At 39.7% G+C, this 27,476-nt stretch overlaps 1 protein-coding gene across 1 annotated transcript in view; it reads left to right on the top strand.

The window, feature by feature from the left end:
* LOC122807587 (unconventional myosin-Vc-like) overlaps nucleotides 1-27,476 on the top strand; it is a 1,372,167-nt gene that overhangs the window by 1,153,507 nt on the left and 191,184 nt on the right. Inside the window, exon 10 of the mRNA XM_044078500.1 lies at nucleotides 27,153-27,418. Coding sequence (XP_043934435.1) covers nucleotides 27,153-27,418 — 266 coding nt within the window. The remainder of the gene's footprint in view (nucleotides 1-27,152; nucleotides 27,419-27,476) is intronic.

Raw genomic sequence — 27,476 nt, 5'->3', positions numbered from 1 at the left:
TTCTGTTTATTGTTGTGGCGAGGTTTAGCTCACTAGAGCGCGTGGCTCACAGTGACTTGGATTTCTTTAGGTGGAGCATGTCCATCAACTCTGAGTTGGATATGGCTTTGTAAATCAGGCAGAGATCACCCCTGAGTAAGCGATATGCCACTGAGTACAGCTGGAGTTTTTTCAGATGGGCTGCATAGGACATATGTTTGAGGCCAGTAATCCTCTTGGTGAGGTACTTTTGTGGTCTTTCCACCTATTGGAAGTGTCTTGTGAGGTACATCTCAAATGGGGCATTGTACTCTGTGATGGGTCTGAGTGAGGAGTAGAAGGGCACTATAACCTCTCTTTCTAGATGCAAACCCTTTAGTAATTAGATGGGCCATATATAAGGATTTCCTAACTACTTTCGCAATATGATTGTCAAAGGAGAGATTACTATCTACCTGGGTCCCCAGATCTCTTATTACCTCTTTGGTATTAAGGGGGCTGCCACCTATGTGGTAATTCGTGGGTGTTTTGTTTTTCCCAAATGGAATGACTTTGCATTTTTTGGCATTTAGCTTGAGGCCATGACTTTGACACCAGGTGTCCATCTCAGTAAGGCCCTTTTGGAGGATGTCCATGTCAGCCGTAGAGTCAGTTATGCCTGCCAGTTTGCAGTCATCGGTGAAGTTGGTTAGCCGTAGTCCTCCTGTGTTTGCCTGTACTTCTGAGAAGTGTATGCCGAACAGTAGGGGTCCCAGGACCGAGCCTTGCAGGACACCACTTGTAACTGGTTTAGAGTCGGACCTGGAGCCCACTATTCTTACCGTGTGAGTTCTGTCTGTAAGCCAGTTGGCACCCCATCTTGTGAAGTAGAAGTTTATATTCAGGCTGGTGAGTCTTTCTGTAATACCCGAGTGGTGAATAGTGTCAAAAGCCTTGACGAGGTCAAGGTAGGCTGTGTGAACCACCTTTCCCTCGTCTATGGCCTTGGTGACTACCTCAAAGTCAGCCAGGTTTAGTAGGCATGGTCTGCCCTTAACAAAGCTGAACTGGGTCGGTTCAAGTTTTTGGAGGTTCCCAATGTCTTTGTTAATGAGTTCCATGATGATGCATTTCATAGCCTTGCAGACCAGGCTAGTCAGGCTTATGGGGCAATATTTACCAGGGTCAGTTTGTGGAGAGGAATAACCGTTGCTGTGCACCATTCTATGGGCATGTAGCCTGTGGAGAGGCTGAGGTTGAACAGTGTGTTTAGGTGGGGGGGGGGGTTAGTTTGTTCTATAGTTCATGCAAGACGCAGCCTGGGACACCATCTGGTCCCATTGACGCTGTGTTTTTGGCTTTTGAAAGGGCTGTTCTCACCTGTGCGTCTTGTCATTTTTGGGACACTACACTTTTCCGGTATTATTGTGGGCCCTTTTTGGATGTGAGAGGGGGGGTGAAGTTTGCACTGAATCTATCTGCCAGGATGTTGGCAATATCAGTAGGTTCTGTATATTTTGTGCTATTTTGCACTAGTTCAGTGCATATCTGTGAGGTGCCACTTAGATTCTTAACATAGCTAAAGAAGGCTTTGTGGTTATCTTTTGAATCCTTGGCTATTTTTCTTTCGAAGTTAGCCTTGGATGATTTCATGAGGGACCTTAGTTTCTTACTGATACTCATCAGGGATGTCTTTCCTTCTTGGGATTTGCTTTTTTTCTGAACTAGTTTCCTCCTCCTATTGTATAGCCTGTTTATTGCAGGGGTCCACCAAACTGGTTTCCTTCTCTTAGAGGAGTGAGTCTTGGTTTTGCTAGGGATGGCACGATCCATGCATCCTTGTAGGTGCTCATAGAGTGCATTTGTAAAGGTTTCTGCATCTTGGGCAGTGTCGTCCTTTAGCGTGGGGGCTGTGAAACTTATCACCTCTGTCTTATGTAAGGTGAAGTTTGCTTTAGAAACGTTTTTTGCTGCGGTTTCCTTAGTTGGGGGTGGTGGTGGGGTCTGGACATCCAGAGTGATTAGTTTATGGGCTGATCTAACCCGTGACATGTTGACCTCCGGTGTGGAACACCTGTCGCCCATGTTGGTGATTACCAGGTCTAATATGTTGTCACCTCTGGTAGGGGGGTTTACCAATTGATCCAGGGCATTTGAGTTTATGAATTCCAGGAAGTGCTGGGCCTGGGAATTTGTTGTCGAGTAGTTTTCCCAGTGAATGGTAGGATAATTGAAATCGCCCAATATTTTCAGTAGGACCTTCATGTTTTACAGTGTCTCCAGAAAGGTGGAGTGGTGGTCCTGGGTCATGGAGGGTGATCTGTAGCAGGCCACAATTTGCATTGCAGATTTGCCCAATGGTAGTTGCACATGGATGATCTCAGAGGTATCATGCTGCGCCACTAACCTGGAGGTGTAGGTATCCTTGATTAATATAGATACACCCCCTCCTTTTGTGTTTCGGTCTGTGTTCTGTGGCCGAAACGTGTAGTATGAGTTGTAGCCTGGTAGTGCTGAGGTGCTCTCTAGAGCCTTGAACCAGGTTTCAGTTACTGCACAGATGTAGACGTTCTCCATACTGAGGAGTGCTTCGAGCGCGTGCATTTTGAGATTTAAACTCCTGGCGTTGAGTAGCATAACCCTCAGTTTTTTGTTAATTGTGCTGTTTACGGAGGTGGGTTTGACTTTTGAGCCTTACCTAAAAAGGCACTATGGGGGCAGCAAGAGCCTTGGCCAGTATTCGAAAGCCTAGGGGTGACAGGTGCAAGCCATCTCTTGCGAAGCAATGCAGCTTGTCGAGCATATCATCCCAGGCTGACAGACACTGGATCCCCTTTGAATGACACCAGAAGCTTAGCCAATTGGTGAAATTGATAATTTTTTCTTTATACTCTGGTATCATTCTTGGTGAGGGCAGGATGCTACTCAGGGTCAGGGTCATACCAGCCTGGGCTACATGATCAGAGAGCTCTTCCATGTCTCTATTCATGTAGTCCAGGGAGGTACATCTCAGGTCATTCACACCAACATGAACAGTGACAGAGTCATATTTGTACTTGTTCTGGAGTGACCTGAGTGCTTGTGTTATGTGGCGGATTCTGGCTCCCGACAGGCAGCTAACAGTAACCTTCTGCTTCTCCAGCCTACTGAGTGGGACGGCAATGTGCTTGACTATAGAGTCACCTATTACTAGTGTGTTAGGTATGGTATTTCGCCTTAAAGGCTGTGATTGTGCAGCACACTGACTTTGTGTTTTATGTGTTGTCTGGTTTGTGATGGGAAGTGCAGGTTGTTTGGGTGTCTGTTTTGGAGGTCTCTTATGCTTTTGCAGGTTTTTATTTAGAGCCTCCATGTATAATTTTGTGTATTTATGTGTATTTTTTGCCAGTGCTGTATTAGTAGGTCTGTGTGCTGCTGGAGTTGTGGTGCAAGTGTTAACCTTCTCCTCTTGACTGTCTGTTCCAGTCTTGGGTGGAGACAGCTTGGCTTCCAGTTTGGCTGTGTAATTGCATCTCTCGCATATGTTAGTGTTTTGTGGTAGGAGGAGAGGGTTGCCTGTGTACATGAGGCAGTTGTAACATTGGCTCAGGATACCCAGATTCACCAGCTGGACTGGAGAGTGCACCTGAAGTTGTCCTTTGGTCATGTCTGAATAGTAGGGTGAGCTGCTTAGTCGCTTGGTTGGTGAGGGGTGAATAAAGAGCCTTGCCCTGCTGGGCAGTCAGTGTCAGAGTATATTAGTGCTTGCTGTTAGGTCTGAGCAAGTGCTGGGCTGTAAGATGCTTTTTGAGTGCTTAGGTTGAGAGTTAGACTAGTTTCAAGGGGAAAAACTGAAGAGGAGACTTAGTGGAGCCAGGAATGATTTAACCATAGCTAACCGGAACTGTCTGTTGTCCAAAACCATGCAAACACGTTTTTTATAGTAGAGAAATGAAAGAGAGAGGAATTAGCCCAAAATGGCCAATAAACTACTAACCTCTGGGCTGGAACCACTCCTCCAGGGACAGATAGGTTGCTCAAAGCTCCCCTCTCTCACAGGTGAGCAGAGAAACTTCCTTCTATCCAAGTAAGGTATGGGCAACTCAGAAACTAATATCACAACCCTGAATTCAGCACTAGCCTGAAAACTGGACTATACTAGCTTAGAAATGTGGGAAACAAGGAATATTTTTTTTTGTTTTTCTGTAAAGATAAGGCAAAAACAGAAAAAAATACACTTAAAACAGCTTTAAACGACTACAAACAATCAGAAAAGGCTATCGCACTTTAGTGTGTAGCCTACAACAGTTAAACAAATTATTTAAACAAAAAACAACTTTTTAAAAGTGCAGGTAGTCATGTAAGTACAATATGTAAAAAAAAAAAAACAATTTTTTAAATCACAATAAACGCTGAAAAGTCTTCGTTTAGGTGGAAAACAGTTAAGTACAGCAAGAAAGTACAGAAAACTGATACTTAATCACTCCAAAGTCTTTCTTCTAAGCTAGAATGCTTAGAAGATGTGTGTGTGTGTGTGTGTGTGTGTGTGTGTGTGTGTGTGTGTGTGTGTGTGTGTGTGTGTTTATATATATATATATATATATATATATATATATATATATCTATGTATATATATATATGTATATATATATATATATATATATATATATATATATATGTATATATATATATATATATATATATATATAAGGCGTAGTAGATGTTTGTGTATATATATATATATATATATATATATATATATATATATATATAAAATGTATGTATGCATGTATATGTCTATATATATATATATATATATATATATATATATATATATATATATATATATATATATATATATATCCAACAAAACTTCTTAATGTGAACAAAAGACGAATGAGCCAGTAGTTAAGCTGTCGTTCTTTTATTACATGACAAGAACTTCATCAGACAAACAGTAATGTGAAAACCACAATTTGTATAAACAAGTAGGTGGTGGCTAACAATTATAATCCACTAAAATAGTAACATGAATACTTGCGCCAATAAGGAGTCAAAAGTGTAACAAGTAGCATGAACTGCATACGGAGTGACAAGTGTACAGTAACAAAAATTGGTACCTAGCTAAACATAATGCGGTGCTTAATAGCACGTAAAGAATTCAGTGCTGCCCCCTAAGTACACATTTAATATTAAGATTTTCGTTCAGGCCAGGAGGTGCATCTGCGTTAAACCTAAGCTGCCAAAGCAGCTCCTTTACTTCCAACAGGGTATTAACATCTCCAAAAAGAGCATCAATCTTTTGTAATATTAGAAATGTAAAACCATTAAAATTATAACAAACAGAGCTATGTTTCGCTAACGCATTCCTCACATCATTTTTCCTAATTACTGCTAAATGCTCTTTTATCCTAAACTGCAGCATAAACAACATACATGGATTTGCAATCTAAGTGACCTTTGAAAACTACTCTAAAGTTATTATGTTTGAATACATATATATGGACAAATTACACAGCAGCCACACGGGAACATGCCCACATTAAGATTTTGTGAAACAGGTTCATCCTTAAGTATAGGAGGGTCCCTATTTTCAATAGAACTCTAAGAGATTTTGTTTTTTTATGTAAAATTACAGGTTCATAGGTTCATAGGTTCATAGGTTAGTACTAGGCTATCAGCCCTAGGGCCTATACAAGCCTAGCCATAACAATTCCCTGAATATTTCTTCCCACATTATTTACTTTCCTGGACCCCTGTGTAGCAGGGCGACTGATGTGATCCCTGGGGTGAATTTCCTTTCTCCCATCCAATCGTCAAGGTTCCTCTTGAAGAGGTCCAAAGAGGCACTCTGCTTGACATGTATGGGCAATCTATTCCAGAGTCTGGGGAGTCTCTGGGTCAGGAACCTATCCCTCCAACATGTTTTGTTCATTGTGATGACAAGGTTTAGATTCCTGGAGCATGTAGCTCTGAGGATTGGGATTTCTTTAAGTGTAGCATGTCCAACAGCTCTGGGTTTGACATGGCCTTGTATGTTAAGCAGAGATCGCCTCTGAGTACAGAGTATAGCTGGTGTTTTTAAGGCGGTCAGCATAGGGCATCTGCTTTAGGCCTGTGATTCTTTTAGTGAGGTATTTCTGAGGCCTTTCCAGTTGTTGCAGATGTCTTGAGAGGTACATACCAAATGGGGCATTGTATTCTATAATGGGTCTAATGAGGGATGAGTACAGTGGGACAATGACCTCCTTTTTTCTGGATGAAAAGCCCTTCGTGATGAGGTGTGCCACATAGAAGGATTTCCTGACTGTTGTGGCGATGTGGTTATCGAAGGTGAGACCACTGTCCACCTGTGTCCCTAAGTCTCTTATCACACTTTCTGTGTTTAGTGTACTGCCACCTATATGGTAATTCATGGATACATGTTTTTCCAAAGGGGATAACAATACATTTCTTGGCATTGAGCTTGAGCCCATGGCTCTGGCACCAAGCATCTGTTTCTGTAAGGCTCTTTTGTAGAGTATCCACATCATTTGGGTATTCAATAATGGCTCCCAGTTTGCAGTCATCTGCAAACTTTGTTAGCCAGAGTCCCTTAGTGTTCACCTGTACTTCAGAGAAGTAGATGCCAAACAAGAGCGCCCCAGGACTGAACCCTGAGGTACTCCACTTGTCACTTGTCTGGAGCTGGATTTGGAGTCGGCTACTTTTACAGTGTGGGTTCTATCAGTAAGCCATTTAGCAACCCATTGGGTGACATAGGGATTAATGCCCAACTTAGTAAGTTTATCTATGATTCCAGAGTGCGGGATGGTGTCAAAGGCCTTGGCAAGGTTTAAATAGGCTGTGTGGACCACCTTACCCTTGTCCATGGCTCTGGAGACTGATTCGAAGAAGTCAAGTTCAGGAGACAAGATCGGCCCTTCACGAACCCAAACTGGGTGGGGTCCAGTGTTTTAAGGTTGCCAATGTCTTTGTTTATAAGTTCCATGATAATACGCCCATGGCCTTGCAGATAAGGCTTGTCAGATTGATGGGACGGTAGTTTCCGGGATCCAAGGTGGATCCCCCTTGTGGATTGGGATAACTATAGCTCTGCTCCCTGCTCCAGTGGGCACAAAACCTGAGGTGAGGCTATGATTAAACATGACACTTAGGTGAGGTGCCAGTTCATATTGTAGTTCATGTAGTACACAGCCCGGGATGTCATCTGGTCCCATGGATGCTGTATACTTGGCTTTAGAGAGTGCGTTTTGTACCTGTGTGGCCGTTATTACTGGAATTTGGCAATCTTCCCGTATTGAGATGGGCCATTTAGGGGTGAGAGTGGGGTGAAGTTGGCACTGAATCGATCTGCCAGGATATTGGCAATATCCTTCGGATCAGTATATTTAATGCCATTCTGTTTTAGCTCAGAGCAGATCTGAGCATTGCCATTTGGATTCTTGACATAATTATAGAATGCTTTGTGGTTGTCTTTGGAATCTTTGGCAATTTTATTTCCGTAACTAGCTTTGGAGGATTTTATGAGGCATCTCAGTTTCTTACTGAGGCTAGTAAGGGAGTTTTTTGCATCCTGGGATTTTCCTCTTTTCTGCAAAAGTTTCTTCCTTTTGTTGTAAAGTTTGTTTATGGCAGGGGACCACCAGATTGGCTTCCTTTTTTGGATGAGAGCATTTTGGTTCTATTTGGGATGGCACGATTCATGCATGAGTGGATGTGCTCGTACAGTGCCATAGTGTAGGATTCAGCAGTTGAACTTTCAGTTCCCGTCTGCATGGGTGTCATGAAGTTTGTCACTTCTGACTTGAGTAGCATGAAGTTGGCTTTAGAAGTTTTTATGGTGGTTTCTTTACTGGGGGTGGGGTGGGATGGATGTTAAGGGTGATTAGCTTATGGTCAGACCTGACTAACGAGGGGGTGACCATAGGTATGGAGCATTGATTTCCCATGTTGGTAATGACCAGGTCTAGGATATTGGAGCCCTGGTGGGACTATGGATTAGTTGATCCAGGCGTTGGAATTTATGAATTCCAAGAACCAAAGGTGTTGGGACATGAGTAGTTTTCCCAGTTAATGGCAGGGTAGTTAAAATCACCCAGTATTAGGGTGTTTGGTTCTGTCTTAATATTTTCCAGTATGTTTAGAAAGGTGTAGTGTGAATCTTGGGGTATGGTGGGGGATCTGTAGCAAGCTACAATTTGGATTGCAGTCTTACCTAGTGTTAGTTGCACTTGGAGAATTTCAGACACATTGTGTTGGCAACTAGCCTGGTGGTGTGAATATCCTTGGTGAATATTGACACTCCTCCACCTTTAGTGTTTCGGTCCTGGTTTGGTGGCCGAAAAGTGTGGTAAGAGTTGTAGCCTGGTATTGCAGGGGTGCTCTGTGGAGCCTTGAACCAGGTCTCAGTTACTGCACAGATATTGATGTTCTCCATTTTTAGGAGTGCCTCGAGAGAGTGCATTTTGAGGTTTAGACTTCTAGCATTGAGTAGCATTACCTTCAGATTTTGCATGCTTGTACCTTTTATGGTGGTGGTTTTGTCCTTTGATTCTCCGAGTCCTTTGGCAACGTCTTGATTGTTGGTTAAAATATCCCAATTGTGAAGTATGATGTTTCTGATATCAGCTGAGTCTCTGCAAATAGGAAATGGAAAAGCCACACTCCAATCTCTTGGATTGGTTCCTTGTTGAGACAATGCCGAGGAAGTAGAAGAAGGTGTGTCCGAGGCTTCAAACCATATAGGACCAAAAGTAGGTGGTGGTTCAGCAAGAGTGCTGTGAGTGGAGTTATAATGGCCAAATGGTTCTCCTATAGGTGGAAATGAAATGCATCTCATATTAGTAGTAGGAATGTTACTACTGAAAGTCGAAGCTCCAAGGCTTGTAATAGATGCATTGGCAACCTCAAAGGTGGCAGACTCAACATCAGAAATTCCATGGTGTGTAACAGCCTGTGATTTTTTTCTGGGAGGAAACCTTTCTTAATTATGTGTGGAAATTTCACTGGTCTAGCTTCAGTAACTTCCATAATTAGTGCGTCTAGAAGTTGAGAAGGATAATTTCTGTCCAATAGTAAAGTTCTAAGAACATTACATTCCTTCAAAAAAAGTTTGTCACTGACTAAGCGTGAAATACGAATGAACTGACCTCTTGCCATATTCTGTTTCATGAAACATGGATGCATGCTTCTAAAATCCAAATAGTTATTCCTAAATGTACTTTTCTTATGTAGTGTGGACATCCAGCACATATTAACGCTATCCAATGAAATGTGCATATCAAGAAAGTTAGCATGCTTGCCACAGGAGGCCAATTTAAATTTCAGGATGCTCACCACCCGCCCACACAAAAAACACTTTGTCAATGTACCTTTTGTATATTTTGATGAATTTGAAATCAGATAGATGTATAAGGGAATTAAGTTTCCCAGGCTGCTAGCACCAAGTTTACGAAGGCAGGGGCCATTTTCAACTGCATTGCCACTCCTCTGGTTTGCTGATAAATAGCATTATTAAAATAGAAAAGTTTCCTTCTAATACCAGAGAGGTCAAGTGCAAATGGTGGCTATTTTTTGTTGACTAAGGCCAGTAAATTGTGACAAATAAGATTTTAGAAATTCAATACCCTTCTTATGCGGGATATTGGTATAGAGAGCCTGTATAACCAAAGTGACCAGTAAAATGTCTGGAAGTCGGTGGATGCTGGAAAAGTAGGTTCAGAAAATCCCATTAATCACGAAGGTAAAACTGGGAATTTCGTACTATGGGATTGAGAATCCAGTCAAGAAATTCTGCAATCTTTTCAGTCTTGGTTCTGTAATTCGACACAATATGCTGAAATGGAGGATTAACAATATCCTTATGCAGTCTGGGAATTCCAAAGAATTTCCCCAGTTATGGACAAGGCACATCCATGAAATATGCTTCCTCTGTAGAGATCAACTGTTGTCTGGAAAGTGATTTAAGGGTTTTGTCAATCTTTTTAAACTCACAATTGACATCTGTACCAAAGAATAATAATTGCTGTTGTTTAGATCATCCTGTACTGTAGTAACATAACGTTGATGTTCCATAAGCACCACCCCTGTACCCTTATCTGCAGTCATAATTCTAAGAGATTTATCTTTTTGTAAATTTTTAAGTTCAGTGGCTTCTTCTCCAGAAAGATTAAACCACTTACGAGGATTAGGGGAACTAAGTAAATTACGAAAGTCTTTCTCACATAACTTGAGAAAAATCTGCAATGTGTTATTTAAAGGTGGATTGAACAAACTGCGTTTGTAAGGGAGATCAAAATTAACATTCACTAAATCACTGTCTAAATTTGAGTCCTTTTCACCATCCTTTTCACAAATTAGTTTCAAGTTAAGTTTCCTGAGATAGAGACGTAAGTCCAGTAACAAAGACTGTAATTCTGCTCTCTGCGAGGGAATAAAAGTAAAGCCCTTTTTTTAGAACCTGAATAGCATGTGTGGACAGAATTCTGTCAGTGAGGTTAAAAACCTTTGAAGTGGCAGTTTCAATGATTAACAGTACCTCAGGGTCAGTTACCTTGGGTACATTTTCCTCGGATGACCCCTGGGGAGGCCTCAGTCCATCTGAGACCATTGGTGAAACAATCCCTTCTCCTGCACAAAAGGAGAAAAGTGGTCCTGTTGAACTGACTGTATATTTTGTCTTTGAAGGCTGGCCCGTGTATTGTAGAAGAATGTTCTTCCCCTGTCCCCTTGATGACTTCTGGCTGTATTGTTTCTCTGTGCTGTCTGTGGTAAAAAAGGCCCATTATCATTTGACAAGGTAAGGGGCTGATCAAGAGAGCGCAAAGGGTCAGTAACAACAGCCTGTGCTTGCACTGCCGGTGAAGAAAGATGTTGTAGGGTTGGGGCTGAATCTACAGAATTAGGAGTATTTAAAGTATGTGAGAAGGATGTGGAAGGTATAGGAGTGACAATGCTCATAGTGGGACTAGGAATCCCTGCTATGGAAGCATGTGTGTTAATGGGATTCTGTGAAGATCTGGGCACAGAGTCAAAAACAGGTATAGGCAATGATCCCGTCTGCCTATCAAAACTGAGTATGTGTGAAAATTCATTTCTGAGGGGGTATGCCCTGTTGTTTTGATACTGAGTAAAATCCCTGTGTAATTTCTGTTTTTTACATTGGATCACTGTGGTAGCATGCCTGTTGATTTATGGCTGAATACCATTAAAAATGTGCAATACTTGTAGAAAATCAGGATGAGAAGTAACTTCTGAATGTAATGATTGTATGGCTGTTTTCAGCTCAATTAATTTAATTTCTTTGTGTTTGCATAGCATATTAACTACTTGTAAACCTGTGTTATTATACATTGTGACTAAATCTCTATAAAGAGCAGAATCACTGGACAGGTTGTTAGGAAATTTCACTATGCGTAGCCCAAAAGGAACAATGTTCTTTTCTAAACAGCAAGTAAGATAAAGAATATCAATTTGTACATTCTTGAAAGCTATAAACAGCCTCTCTAATTTAAAAAGGAGAGAGTTCAGTTCCTTAATCAGAGTCAAACGCAGAGGTATGTGTCCCTAAAGCCTGTAAAAAGGGCTGGCATTAAAGCCAGTCTGTAAACAAGCAAGCATATCTTCAGTAACAGGAAAATTTGCTTGCAGTGAAGTGGACATATGTGCATATTCCGTTGTTGGAAGATTAATTTTTAACAGATAGCTACCACGCATTGTAGATTCCCGCTCTTTCCAGTAGGTGGGTGATACACAGAATTTTAAAGAGTTAGAGAGTCAGATTTTTATTCTTGTAATGAGCTTCTCATTTGTGAATTATGTTTGAGTGGGAGTTGGTCAGGGTTGTACAGGAACAAAGCCACTGCATTTTTAGGTATTTCCTAAGGGATTTTTTGAATTGGGATAAGGATGAGTCACTGGTGAGTTCAGCAGGAAGTAGGTTCCATTTTTCACTGGCAGAGTTGGAGAATAGTGATTCATCAGTTGAATTGTTGGTTTTAACAGTTTGCATTAGCAATTTTTGGAGAACGAAGGGATTTTAGGTTACTTTAAGGGTAATAATATTTTTCAGTATGAGTGTACTGTCTGGTTGGTAGAGGATTTTGTGAACAACTTTGATAGGGTAGTTCAAGCCAGTCGAACGATTGACGGTTAAGGCAGTAATGGGTTCTATAAGCTGATCATGTGGCAAATCTGGCAATGTTGTTGTAGCACCTAGTACATTTTTTTGAGGTTTGATTTGTTTAGATTTACGAAGATGGGGGAGGCATAAAGAAGGGCCGATAGCAGATGTGTACGGGCAATAGCTGTTCTAGCAGATGGGGTTAGGAATGGTTTATTCCTGTATAAAGAGCCTAATTTTTTATTAACTGTTTTAATAGTTATGTCTATGTGAGCATCAAACTTGAGGTTGTTGTCGATGATCACTCCCAGTAGTTTAGTACTAGGTTCTGGGGAAATTATGGTACCATTGTTAGATATTATGGTGAGAGGTGGTGAGGGGGACCTTGCAAGTGGGGGAGAAGAGTAATAGTTTGGTTTTATTTAGGTTTAATAGTAGTTGGCGGCCAGTGAGCCAGTTCTCTACTTTGTTGAAAGTGATTTGGGACAAGGATTGTAAGTCTGTGGGGGAGGTGGCAGAGCAGATTAGGGTTGTCATCTGCATACTAAATACAAGTTGCATCAGGGATGACTTTGTACAGGTCATTAGTGAATATGGAGAATAGGAGAGGACCTAATATAGATCCCTGTGGGACTCCAAGGGTGACTGGTAAAAGGAACAATAGGTTATTCTTCCATAGTACAGCTTGTTGTCTGTCACTTAGGTAAGATTGAAACCAGGTAATTGCTAGGTTATCTATGGAGAGTGATTTTGATGTGTTTAAGAGTAGCTGGTAGCTGGTGATTTACCATATCAAATGCCTTGGATAGGTCAAGGAAGAGGGCTGAGGTGAGCTTGTTGTCATTACGGTTTTGATTTATTGTATGGGAGAAGAAGGGTTGAGATTGTACTATGGCAAAGTCTAAATTCATGCTAGGAGGGGGCTAGGAGAGTGTTTTGATTCAGATAGGCAAGAAATTGCTTGTGGATACATTTTTCCATTATTTTAGCCAAGGGAGACAGAATGGCTATAGGCCTATAATTTGAAAGTTCAGTGGAATCTCCCCCTTTATGAAGAGGAACAATGTAGGAGATTTTCCAGATGTGGGGGATATAGGCTTCGTGGATAGTTCTATTGATTAAAATTGATATGGGGTATGCTATTTCATTAGCGGCTTTTTGGAGAATTTCTGCAGGTAGTAGGTCTGCTGAAAGGGTGGTGGGTTTCAGTTTCTTAAGTAGGGACTTAATAAAAGATGTTGGTACTGGATTAAGCTTAAAGGGGATCTTATTATCAGGTGTGGGGTTGGTGGTACTTGGGGTATAGGGTGATAGCTTACTGGCTAGGGAATGCACGGTTTCTGTAAAGAAAGTGTTAAAGGTGTTAGCAACAATTTTAGGAGGTTGTTGAAGGGTAGTTAAGGGGGTAGGGGGTAGTTGATTGGCCAGGGTGGAGAAGTTTGTTTATGCCTGACCAGAATTTTTGTGGTTGATTTTGGTGCTTTTGTTGCAGATTACAGTAGTAATTCTTTTTTTCTAGCATAATAGATTTCTTTGTATCATTTCTCAGCTGTTCATAGATAAGGTGGTCTTTTGGGGATTTAGTGGTTCTCCAGGAGGTCCATGCTTTGTTTCTGCTAATGATTTTTTGTCTTGTATCATTGGATAGCCATGGTGCTACTTTGTTATTGGTTCAGTGCGTGAGGGAGCATGGTTATCCAGGATAGCAAGAAATGTAGAGTTAAAGTATGAGACCGCTTCATCTAGTGGAAGTAGCCATAGGTTGGACCAGTCACATGTATGTTTAGTTCATTCTGATATTTAGTCTGAATAAAGTTCTTACTACTTCTAATGGCTTTAAAGGAAGATTGTTGAGGGATGTCATTTCTTTTTCTTATTATATAGGTCAGGAAGTGATCACTAAAGTCCTCAGGTAGGGTGCCTGTTTTATATATCTGGGGTAGGTTGTTTATTAATATCCAGTCTAGGATACTTTCGTTTTTGTTAGGCTTATTGATTCTGGTTGGGGAAGATATCATCTGGGAGAAGCTATGCAAATTTATATGGGTGGAGGGGAAGTCTGAAGAGCAAGTATTCCAGTCGATATTAGCATCCCCGAGAATAATGGTTTAGTTTATTAATTTACCAACTTAAATGACCCAACAAATCTGCCAGTAGCATAGCAACCATCCTAGGTGTGAAGTGTTAAGGGCCATGACCATCATCCGATCTATCATCCTGATAGCTCTTTAGTGCAATATTGGCTTTTAAAAGCCGGTATTGCATTTGCAATCAGCATGAGCACTGTATCACTCCATGTGTGATCTAAACAGTAACAACTGCTTGCTATATTATTGCAGGCAGTTTACTACAGTTAAGTAAAAAAAATCTCTTCTTAACAAAAACCCGAGTGCGGTACCATTCAGTGCACGGTATAAGTTGCAGGAAATGTATGCTACAGTTTAAAAGAAAAAAAAAATATATATATATATTTTTTAAACTAAAATGAGAGTAAGGTACGCTTGTGGGGGCAGGATGCAGAATTGGGACCTGATGGTTTGGAGAGTGTGTGTGTGTGTGTGTGTGTGTGTGTGTGTGTGTGTGTGTGTGTGTGTGTGTGTGTGTGTGTGTGTGTGTGTGTGAGTGTGTGTGTGTGAGTGTGTGAGTGTGTGAGTGTGTGAGTGTGTGAGTGTGTGAGTGTGTGAGTGAGTGTGTGTGTGTGTGTGTGTGGGGGTGGGGGGTAGTGTCATGTATCTGGCCATCTGTTTGGTGTACCAGAAGTTTTGCATTAGCATGAATTTTCTGAAGGGTATGAATTCTGAAAATGAAGTGTCTGTCATTATTTTCAGACATCAATACTTAATGATTTGATAGAAAACCAAACATTTTATACAGAACAGACAAGAAATATGAAGCAAAAATCTGGACATTTAACGATTTGCCACCGTTTTTTTTTTGTTCACTGTCTTTTCTATAAATCACGACACACTGTATTTTCGTTTCTGTCTTTGAAATTTGTCTTCAAGATTATCTTCCTTTTATATAGGATTTCCTTCTTTTCCTAATTGGCTCCTTTTTCATCTAAAATGTGCTGAGGTAGCAAAGTGAAGAACACAATAATAAGCTAATTAACTTAGATCACTGATTTTTAGTTATATTCAGTGAAATAACTTCTGATATCTGCTGCATCTTACAAGGCAGGGTGTAAAAAAGGACACTTTGATTACAACAGAAGTTGCAAGCATAATGTCAGCATGGGGCAGAGCCGGTCGGTACCTTACTAAAATATCAGCGCTCTAAATGCTTACTGTCGACATGCTGAAAAAAAAGATTGAAACTGCAGAAAAGTGAATCACTGTTCTCCTTTACATTTTTTTTTTGCAAGGGGCAAATCCCCCCCCCCCCCAATGTGTGGGCAAGACTAACTCCGAGATCAACATACCTTGGAGAAAAAGGAATATTCTTGGAAATGGCTATCTTGGACTTAGTGTAAATTAAGTCCATTTTTTTCTGCCATTCAGTTTCTGTGTTCTGTGACTCACTCTAGCAGATCTCAACATTTCATATGGTTATCAGGCAGTATCACTGCAAAATTTAACTGATGAAGTATGAGTATTAGTTTATTTATTGCATTTTTTATCTTATGTCATTTTATCTTTATTTTACTTGGTGATGAGAAATTCCACTGAGCTAGTAACTATTTTGCAGGAGAGACTTAAGGTACATGACCGTTATTAACACATTTGGAGAGATGGACAAACAGAACTAAGAAATCATATTATCACTTTAGGCACCAGACAGTTATACCAAATCAGATAAGCAAGAAATAAATAGTCTGGTTAACTTTTGTAGGAAGCAGGTAGTTTTATATGAACAGATAAGCCGTCATGAGTCATGTTATGGCATGTTAACAGTAAGATAAGAAAGTGCAGTTTGACAGAAATTAGTTCTGTCAACTCTTATGGCAGGAGACAGAATACCTGATGTTCATCATATTGATCACTACTGCAGTAGCCTAAGCTATATGGATTATATCCTGCATAGGATATAACAGTTGACCAGCTTCCTAACCTTCAGGGCACCTTCCACGCACATAAACTGTTAAGTCAATTTGAGCTGAAATGACTAAAAAGACAGGTTTTGGCACCAAGTCCTTTAAGAGCTTTCCTACAACCAAAAAGAGCACCACTCTGTGGGCTTTTGAAGATTAACAGTTGGATTATGCTGTTCCCTTTGGGAAGAAACTTCCACATATTATTTACTTTCCTGATTAGTAAAGTATGTTTTAAACTATTAAGATATGCTTTTATTCATTGTCAAGCAACTTTGCCATACTTTTAAATGATAGAGCTCTCTGAGGTTGACTGTTTAAAAGTTTATTTAAATGTTTGAAGCCTTTTTTTGGAGGAAATTGTGTTTAAATTATATCTGGGGCTGGTAAAGTGTATCAGATTTCTTGTTACTGTGCCTTTATTGTGAAATGTGACTTTATACTACTCTTAAAATTTTACCAACTTGTGCTACTTTGCTTCCCTGGGAAAGAAACAGCATTTTCAGCTCGACCATGAATCAGTCAGCCAGTCTCAGTCGGTCCTTCTTTCAGCCACAAAAAGAAAAAGTTGACTAAAGAGCATTTGCTACCACAGCAGGCTAGCAGTTTGCCTCAGCCACAGGTGGATGACTGCTGTGGCCCTTGTTTGTTCCTGAGAGCACTCATCTTTTTCCACAGATCTCTGTGGTGTTGCCTGTACAGCCACTGTTGACTGGAAGTTAGCCATGTCCTCTGTGTCTGTCCCCCCGCATTGGGCAAGGAAGAGCCACTTCTGTCACTGTTGGGAGAAGGGGCAGGGAAGGTGCCACTGTTTAGCTTGAATGTTGTGTTCATCCTTGGTGAAGCTGTTGCTACCATTAATAACCATGTTGTCCTAACCTTCCTGTCAAAACAAAACAGAAAACTAAACACATATCTTCTCCTGCTCCAGTTCCACTGAATAGGTGTAGTTTATTAAATCTGAGTTGGGGTCCTGTACAGGTTATTGACACTTTTTACCAGGTGGTTTTTGGTAAGAGAAAAAATGATTCTTCTTTTCCAGTAGAGATTCAAGAAAATGAATGTGGAGAGGAATGTGATGTGAAATGCAAGGTTTTATCCAGAGATTTCTGATTCACACTCAGAGGAGAGCATGTTACCCGAATCTGACTGCCAGGGATCTTTTTCTGAGACTTATCAGAATGCCAGTGTTTTCTTTGGGAGAACTAAGGTTTCTCAGTCCCTCAAGAAATACTATGAATTGTTAAAAGTGGAATTCCCATAACCTCCCCTCCCAACCTCCAAGTGCTGTCAGCATTGGAGGATGTGTTTATCACAGCCTGTGGTTTCCCTGATAGCCAGCCTGCAGCACGTAAGAGAGCAATCAGAATGTACAAAGTCCCTTACTCTTTCACATTTCTGTACTCTCATTCCAGACCTGACTCGGCAGCTATAACTTTGATCCAGCTGCTGCCAAGGATTTTATTGATTCTAGTCCTTCTCCTTCTGACAAGCATGGTAAAACAATTGATGATAAGTTTGGGGAAAAATGTTTATTCTTCTGCAGCTTTATTTTTTCAGAATTTTGAATTGTCAGGCTCATATGTTAAAAGTTTATTCTGACTAATTGTGAAAGTATGAGGAATGTTTTATCTGCATTTCCGTCTTGTGAGGCAAAATCTGCTTTTTTGTAGTTTTGTTTTATCTGTTTCTCTGGTCACTACTCATTACTTAGTGTGTTTATGGCTCTGCAGGTACCATATCCAGGGCTGTTGCTACTGATATTGTGCTGTGGGGTGATGTAAAAAATGAGATTTTAAATTCAACTTTGGATAGAGATTTAGTTTTTTGGTCACTGTGCTGCACATGTTATCAAAATGTGATCGGAGGGGTAAGCTGATACAGGGAGTCTCTCAAATTTGTCAGCCCTCTGTGTCTAAATTTTCTAAGGGATTTTCTACTCCTTCATCCAATTTTGGCAGCAAACAAAGCAGTCTCAGTTAAATTCTGGTAAGCAGATAGTTAAAAAAAGAACAATGGCAGAGAGGTTTCAAAAAGAAAGCAGACCCCCCCCCCCCTCCCCGAACAAACATAAGGGACATTGTAGGCACTTTCTTATCCCTTCAAGAAAGCCTGAATTTCCATTTCTCACTTTGCCAACAGATTTTTTCAGACAAATGGATTTTAAGACTGATTACTCAGGGTTACTGATGGCAGTTGGAAGAAATCCCTTCTTTCCAGGAAATTTTTCCACATCTACCAGACCAAACTCTTCTGTTCCCTCCTATCCTACAGCACATGCTTTCTCAGGAGATAAAGTTAGGAAGAGTTTTTTTTTTTTTTTGAGAACCTTTCCAGTTTTGAAGAAAGTCAGTACCTGGAGACCAGTTCTGGGCTTTTCTTTCCTAAACCAGTATGTGGTATTGGCAAAGTACAAAATGCTTTTACAACCCTGTTACCCCTTCTTCCTCATTTAAGTGTTTTAGTAACCTTACGTGCTGTAGTGGCACAGTGATGCAGCAGTTAGCATTGCTTCCTCACAGCAAGAGGTTCTTTGGTTTGATTCTCGGCTGTGGTGCCTTCTGTGCGGAGTCTGCATGTCCTTCCTGTGTTCACATGAGTTTCCTCTGGGTGCTCTGGTTTCCTGCCACATTCCCAAGACATGCTGCAGATGGATTAGACATTCTAAAATTGGCCCTAGGTGTGTGTGTGTGTGTGTGTGTGTGTGTGTGTGTGTGTGTGTGTGTGTGTGTGTGTGTGTGTGTGTGTCCGTGTGTGCACGCCCGCATGTGTGGGCCTTCTGCGGAAAGTTGGTCACCGAGCTGACAACTCAACACCATAAAACTCTCCTGCCACTCATTCTGTGGACCAGTGATCCACTGTGGCAACCCCTAATAGGTGTAGCCGAAAGGAGAAGAAGAAGTAACCTTAGATTTAAAAAGTGCTTATCATCACATGCTTATTCATGCAAACTACAGATGTTTCTTAAGATTTTATGTGTCCAGAGCATATAATTACTTATTTGTTTACCATTTGGGCTATCCAGTGCTCTAACAGAGGTCACAAAGTGTCTAGCTCCAGTTATAACCCATTGCAGGCTGCAGGGCATTAGTATTTAGACATCTTTACTTATCTTTGCAAAGTTTTTTCAAAGTGTCTGGATTTTCTCACTTGGGTGAGAAATCCATCCAAGCTTGGATTCCAAAAGAACATTTGAAAGTCATTTTTTGACTCCATCACACAGGATTATGTCCCAGGCGTGTCTGCTGTACACCTCAGCACAAAGTGCTGTTTTTGCACAGGAAAAAAAATAGATGTATATCTAGCTATGTTCCAGGTGTTTTCCACTCAGACTTCAGTCACTGCAAGGGAATACCTAAGAATTCTGGGTCTCATGGCATTTACGGTTTTCATATACCTCTGGCAAGATTCCACATGAGAAAGATACAGTGGTATCTGACGTCTCTGTGATTCCAGCACCAGCACATATTATTTTGTCAGATTAAAGTTCTGGGATTTGTGAGAAGAGATCACTTGGCAAAGATTTCAGACATCCCTTAATCCAGGTCTCCCTTTTTCACCTCTTGCTCCAAAGCAGTCAGTTACAACAATTGCCTTTGATTTTGCTTGGAGAGCAGTGTCAAAAGGAATAAAATTGCAAGGTCTCTGTGACAAGACAGACAGACCAAAGCACATAAACATAATAGCTGTTACAAGGCTCTCAATTCTCTGAATCACCTTTGGTCCCCAGGATCACTTCAAGTTGTTATGGACAATACCACAGTGATGTGGTACATAAACAAGCAAGAGCGAGCCAGATCATACCCCCTACATAGAGTAGCCATGTTAGTATACGATATAGGTCTACAGCACAATCTGTTTCTACATTCTGGCATAGAAAAATTGTGTGACAGACAAGCTGAGCACAACAAAGACAGACCATGAATTTCAAAGTGGATCAAGGGGTCTTTCAAGATTTGATCCATCTATGCTGAGTTCCTCAATCAGACCTTTTTGCCTCCTTTCTGAAGACTCAGCTGGCAAAATTCTACTTCAAGACTCCATTCAAGAAGGCCTGGAAGACTCATGAATTTTCCTGTATGCTTTCCTCCCTTTTCACATATATCCAGGGGACTTATTGTGGTGACTCATTCTGGCCCAGGCAACAGTGGTTTTCCCTTCTTTTGGAACTAGTCAGGAGCAATTGCCATCAGCATCATCACAGACTACATCTACTCACACAAGAATAGGGGTGTTTGATACATCCCAAACCTAAACAACTTAGTCTGACTCCCTGGATGATACTGTTTTAATACCGTTTAGACACCTGTTTACTTGAGGGCATGCATCAAGTACTAATGGGGCCAAGAAAACCTGCTGCTAGAAAGTCATATATTAGCTAATGGAAAAAGTTTTCTAGTTGGTGCCAACAACATAACCAGCAGCCATTCAAGGCTAGTGTTTCTCTGGTTTACAATATTCGTGTGAGTTACTTTCTTATGGCCTGTCTTAATCCTGTGTCAGTGTTCATTTGTCTGCCACTTCAGCATGTTTGCCCATGAATACGCCTCTTTCAATACAGTCTCATGTCAAAATGTTTGAAAGGGGTTTTTGCATAAGAGACTTCCAAGAATACCACTGGCTCCTCCTTGAGATCTTAATTTTTTGTTTGAGAAGCTAACACTTGCTCCATTTTACCCTGCTCATCTATTTGATGTATGATTATATTACCTGCTTGTTCAACTGGAGCCTGTAAACTGTGTGTAACTTGTAATCATTTTTGTGATTTTTTTACTGCATGTTCTACCTTGGAGCTTTTCTCCACAGGCCTCCGCTGAAAGTGGACATGTATCCAGTTTGACTGTCCTGGTCAGCAAATGTAAAATAAAATAAAAAAATTGACTTGAGATTTTTAACATAGAAAACAGTTTTACTGGTTGCTCTAACCTTTGCAAGAAGAGTATCCAAGTTGCAAGCTCTTAAGGTGGGTCATCCTTTTCATTTTACATAGAGACAGGAATTCTGACAGGAAGCTGTCGGGAGAACAACAGAGCCGGAGAGGTCGAGGAAGGAACGGAGCAACTTAGTGGTCAATTTATCAAGGTACTGTTTAACACCCATGGATATTGAGCTATTAAATAGAGGTATGAATTACATTCCTGCTCAGATCAGCAACATTTCAGAAGTCTTGAAAGACTTGAGACTATTTTTACGTAATGTTTCACTGAAACTACTTTTTAACAGTAAGAGAGCTTCAGATGAAGCCTCCGATAACACCATTGTGTCTTGTTTTAAGAAAAAGAGTACTTTCACGCCAGCTTTAAATCCTGTAGCTGAATGTTTTTTAAAGGTCTGTGAAGATGATTTATACAAGTACTACTATGATTTTAAACATAGTGCATTGTTTTCCAATACACATACTACTGAATGGGATAGGATTTATTCTTTAAAACGGAATAGTGATTTGGTAATAAAATCAGCAGATAAGGGGGGAGCTATTGTTTTACTAGACAATCAAGTATATCAAGATGCAATGCTCACCTTACTGAAGGAGATCACTACATACAAACCCATCAGTCATTTAGAACTTACCAGAATTGTTTATGTAGTACACCAAGAGCTCTATGAGTATTTAATGTGCAGACAAATAGATTATGATCTATACCAGTATTTTTTTATAGAGAAACCTCGGATACCATATATTAAAGGTTTGTCAAAATACACAAAGGCATACACCCACCACCTATGAGACCCATAGTTGTGGGACAAGGTTGGGTTACTGAGACATTATCCGTCTTCATAGAGAAGAAACTGAGACCGCTAGTCAGTGAGACTACATCAATTTTAAAAGATACTTATGAGTTGCTAGATTGCTTAAGTGAATATCACCATACAAACATGGAGGGTTTACTCTTTGTGACCCTGGATGTAAAGAACCTGTTCACTGCAATACCCAATAGTTTTGGCTTAGAAGCTCTGAGGGACATTATAAATAAGAGCCAGAAGTTTAACTCTAGTGAAGAGGGATTATTATGTGCTATCATGGAACTTGTTTTAACCAACAATGTTTTTAAGTTTAGAGACCAACTATATTTGCAACAGTGGGGGGTAGCCATGGGCACCCCCTGCGCCAACACTTACGCGAATATAGTCATGCTGTATTGGGAGCAGAAACATTTGTTCACACATGATAGTTTCAAGAAAATTAGCCTCTATAAACGCTTTGTTGATGATGTTCTTTTATTTTGGCATGGGAGCACATCTGAGCTTCTAGTCTTTATAGAACAGTTAGAATCTACTACTGACTTTCTGAGTTTCACGATATGTCATGACCTACAGAGTATAGATTTTCTAGATGTGAGATTATATAAGAACATGAATCATAAGATTGAGACAACTATTTTCAGAAAGGAATGTTGGAGGAACACCCTACTCCAGTTTAGTAGTATGCATCCCAGATAATGTATTTGATAGCATAATGAAGAGCCAATTCACCAGGATAAAGAGGCTATGTCACAACAGTGTTGAACTCAATAAACAGAGCAGTTTTTTAGAGCAATGTTTTTTGGACAGAGGCTATGACAAAGAAAAGATTAGGAAGGTCAAGAATCAGGTTCTATTCAATGAAGAGACTGCTTTAGTTGGCAATCACATAAGAACGCTTGGTTTTCGTGGCAAGAAGTCCTTTGACAATTCCAGAGTCAGAATCAATCTCAGATACACCAGTGACATCCATCACATTAAAGATATTATTCTAAGCAATTGGCATATTCTCTTGACTGATCAACAGTTAGCAATGATAGTGGGCTCCACACCTTCATACACATTTCAGAACAGTAAGAATCTCAGTAGACTCCTATGTATAGAGTCTAATAATGTTAATAAGAATATAAGTATTAACAAGGATGTGAAGTCGGGTACTTTTCCTTGTAACAAGTGCAGTGCATGTACATTGATTACTACAGTCCAGGAGTTTGAACATCCAGTGTTGAACTACAGGTTTGAACCACATCACAAAGGTACATGTGTAAGCAAGAACCTTATATATTTAGCCACATGTCAGAGCTGTACAGTATTCTATGTAGGAATGACTACTAGGACCTTGAGGGAGAGGATACTGGAACATGCTTTAGATATTAGGAAGTGTGATACCAAAAGTGCTTTGGCTAAACACATTGCTAATAATCCAACACATTCATTTGTATTTAGAATCCTACAGACAGTCCCACCTAATTCTAGAGAAGGAGACATTTTCAATGATTTAGAGCTGGTGGAACTCTCTTGGATTTTCAAACTCAAAGCACATTATGAGCCAGGACTTAATCAATATGTTAGTGTAAGGGCTCCGTTGAAAGGACGCAGTGCATAGTAATTCTCTCAACCATGTCTGATTTTCTTTGAACCATGTCTGATTTTAGTGACAGTGTATACAGATATATTTTTTTGATTGCACTTGTTTATTATTACATTTTTATTCTACATACAGACTTGGATCAGCAGTTTCTCCTTGACATACTCACAATGTCAGTACAAGAAAGTATAGTGTAATTTGTATACCCTATCAGGAGGTTTCAGCCTGCTACGCTTTTGTTAGGTTGACAGTTTTATATACACATTTGGATAGTACATGACCATGTATTTGTATAGATTTTTATAGATTTTATAGATTTTTATAGATACTAGGTTTCATACCAAGTTTTTCGTTTCATGACTTTCATATATTGTTTATCTCTTGTAACTTGTGTCTGTTTATGAGTTCCATTTAACACATGCAATTAATTTATTCCAGATGTTTGACCATATTTGTTCCTTTCCAGTTCGATGTGTTTATGTGTTTATTTGATACTGCCGTATCACCAAGTGAGCCATACACATGGCTTCACTAATATGCATACATTTATATTTTCATATACTTTCCTTACACTGTTTATATTTATTTATCAGACATATATACATAGAAAAATTTCATATTGTTGTTTTACACTGTATATATTTTTATATATTTTATTTTAGATTTATATATAAGCTAGGTTTTCACTTTTACTGATAATTCATGTAATAGAGTTTTAAAAGGAAGGGCAGTAATTTTATGCCATTGCCTGACAACATTAGATATTTCAGTTTTTATTTTTATTTTTATTTTATTTTCATTTTTCTATTGTATTCTACCTCAGTGGCTTTGCACATTCATCATATACTCTTAGGATATATAGGACATAGAGTTTTAAAACATATATTTATTTCAGTCATTAGGACTGGTTGAATAAGAGTTCTTAAGACACATAGTTTTATGATTAATTACCTTTGTTTCAACTAAGGAGTTTTGTTCATCATTTAACTGTTTGAGCTTTGTTGGTTCTGCATTTATTTATTTATTTATTCCATCTACTCTGCAACATGAGCAATAGTACTTGCCAGTGCTTGGTTTGTTTAATTAGATGATTTTATTCACATGGTTAGGTTTAGATTAATTAAGCTAATTGATCAATTTAGAAATGTGTATATATACTTGGTTTTAGAAGATGTTTGTTGTAAGGATCTGAAGAAGCGTGTCTTGGTACACGTGAAAGCGCTTATCTGTTCACAATAAATACTTTTTATCCATTTATTGTGGTGGTCGACTTCCAGTTTGTATTCTCACTTTGACTTCATTTATTTCTGGAGAAGACCTTTGGGCTACAGTGACTGTGTGTTTCAGATTTACTTGAGGGTATGCATCAAGTACTAATGGGGCCAAGAAAACCTGCTGCTAGAAAGTCATATATTAGCTAATGGAAAAAGTTTTCTAGTTGGTGCCAACAACATAACCAGCAGCCATTCAAGGCTAGTGTTTCTCTGGTTTACAATATTCGTGTGAGTTACTTTCTTATGGCCTGTCTTAATCCTGTCTCAGTGTTCATTTGTCTGCCACTTCAGCATGTTTGCCCATGAATACGCCTCTTTCAATACAGTCTCATGTCAAAATGTTTGAAAGGGGTTTTTGCATAAGAGACTTCCAAGAATACCACTGGCTCCTCCTTGAGATCTTAATTTTTTGTTTGAGAAGCTAACACTTGCTCCATTTTACCCTGCTCATCTATTTGATGTATGATTATATTACCTGCTTGTTCAACTGGAGCCTGTAAACTGTGTGTAACTTGTAATCATTTTTGTGATTTTTTTACTGCATGTTCTACCTTGGAGCTTTTCTCCACAGGCCTCCGCTGAAAGTGGACATGTATCCAGTTTGACTGTCCTGGTCAGCAAATGTAAAATAAAATAAAAAATTGACTTGAGATTTTTAACATAGAAAACAGTTTTACTGGTTGCTCTAACCTTTGCAAGAAGAGTATCCAAGTTGCAAGCTCTTAAGGTGGGTCATCCTTTTCATTTTACATAGAGACAGGAATTCCTTGAGAATTAATCCTCCTTTTATGCCTGAAGTGGAATCTGAATTTACTTTAAGCTAAACTGTTCATTGTGTTCTTCCGTGAACCCCAAAATGAGAGGGAAAGGATACTTTATAACTTGAACGTCCACAGTTGACTTGTTACTGTCTTGACAGAAAAAAATCTTTCAAAATTTCCTATCACTTGTTCATGTCTTGTGAAGGTAAGAAGAGATAACCTGTGTCAAAGCAGACTGTTTCCAAATGGTTGTCTCAGGCTGTTACCCTTTGTTATTATGACTGCAAAAAAATATTCCAGGCAGGGTTGAGGCCAATTCTACCAGGACCTTGGCTTTATCTATGGCTTTTTTGGGAAGGGTTGAACTCTAGACGTATTCTAGAAGCAACAATTTGGTCCTCTGCAAATACTTTTACAAAGCACTGCAAGCTAGATCACTTCTCCACGTGTAGGTCAGACCTTGCTAGATCCATTCGCTAGGGGGTGCCCGACCCCTTCCACTTTCTAGTTATTGTAAACAATGGTAATCAACCCATATAGCTTAGACTACTGCAGCAGTGATCAGTGTGATAGACATAGTACATTATGTGAGTAAACTTACCATAACAGTAGATGTTCAAATGATTACTGCTGCAGTAGCAACTCACAGTCTCCTTCTGCCTTATTTTTAGTGTTTTTGTGCTGTGGTGTGGACATTTGTTTTTTGTTATTCCTAGCAATGGCCTCTCAGGGCTCAGCCTTCTTCTCTCAGTTGGCATGAAAGCTAAAGGACTTGATAGCCAAACTTATCTTTTCAGGTAACTGACAGTCTGGATGCATGAAACTGTAGAAGCTAGCCATTTGCTATATCCTATGTAGGATATAACAGATATAGCTTAGGCTAATGCAGCAGTGATCATTTAGATGTCTACTGTTATGGTACATTTACCTATATAACTGTACTTTAAGAGCTGTTTATATCTGCAGCAAGGGTTTGGTACAGTTAGAAAAGGAAACAATTATTTATGCATTACTAAAGCAACTGGAGATACTCTAGGAGACTTCGATTGCTTTCAGGTTGCTTCTTAAAACCCCACAGGAACTACTGATGCAATAGAAGAGTAGGCTTGCTTTCATGTTTATGTTTTTTCTTAGTACTAAATAGAATGATGAGATCCTTACAGGGCCTTATAACATGTGTTCTGATTGAGACCAGGAACCATAAAAAAACAACCCTAAATCACAGTAGGTCACAGTGTTATCCAAACAGGCAGGTGTATGTGTATCTGTGTAACTGCAGAAATGACAATGTGTTGCCTAGAACATACTTCATTGCTGCTAGATTATGGGGAAATCATACAACATAACTGAAAAAAATCCTTATAGCCATTGTATGATGCTTCAACAGACTCCTAGCACCCAGTGCTATCTCAGTATGGGGGTATACTGTGGGGGGGATGAATACACGATGTGTGAAAGTGATAGGAGCTGCAACAGAGTTCAGTGGTGATGTAAGCAAAAAATGCAATATTTTATTTTTGAATTGAATTCATGCCTTTTTTTCTTTTATTATGTCACTTTATATTAAGTTAGAGATGTGTATGCTTACATGGGAGCAGCCATATATTTCATAATTGTTTTTGCAGTGCCCAGCTACTTATTACAAAATAGAAATATAACACTGCATCTGCTTTCTTGTGTTTTCCTTGTACAACAGCTGGAGGATGAACATTTGAACATTTTTTGTGACCTTCTCAGCATAGATGCAAGCAATATGGCATGTTGGTTGTGCAATCGAAAACTCGTTACTGCCACAGAAACTGTAGTAAAGCCAATGACGAAGGTTCAAGCTGGCAATGCAAGAGATGCACTAGCAAAGCATGTGTATGCTCATCTGTTTGACTACATTGTTAAAGAGATTAACAAAGCTTTGAAATTTCATGGCAAACAGCATACATTTATTGGAGTTTTGGATATTTATGGGTAAGAAGTGTCTTAAGTTGCATGCACATTTTTAAAAGTGTTACAAATGAGTTTATAT

Source organism: Protopterus annectens, chromosome 7.part1 (assembly GCF_019279795.1).
Source record: "Protopterus annectens isolate FY-2018-M chromosome 7.part1, PAN1.0, whole genome shotgun sequence".
Taxonomy (NCBI): domain Eukaryota; kingdom Metazoa; phylum Chordata; order Ceratodontiformes; family Protopteridae; genus Protopterus; species Protopterus annectens.
Note: the sequence above shows the minus strand (reverse complement) of the source record. Positions and strands in the feature narration are given on the sequence as shown.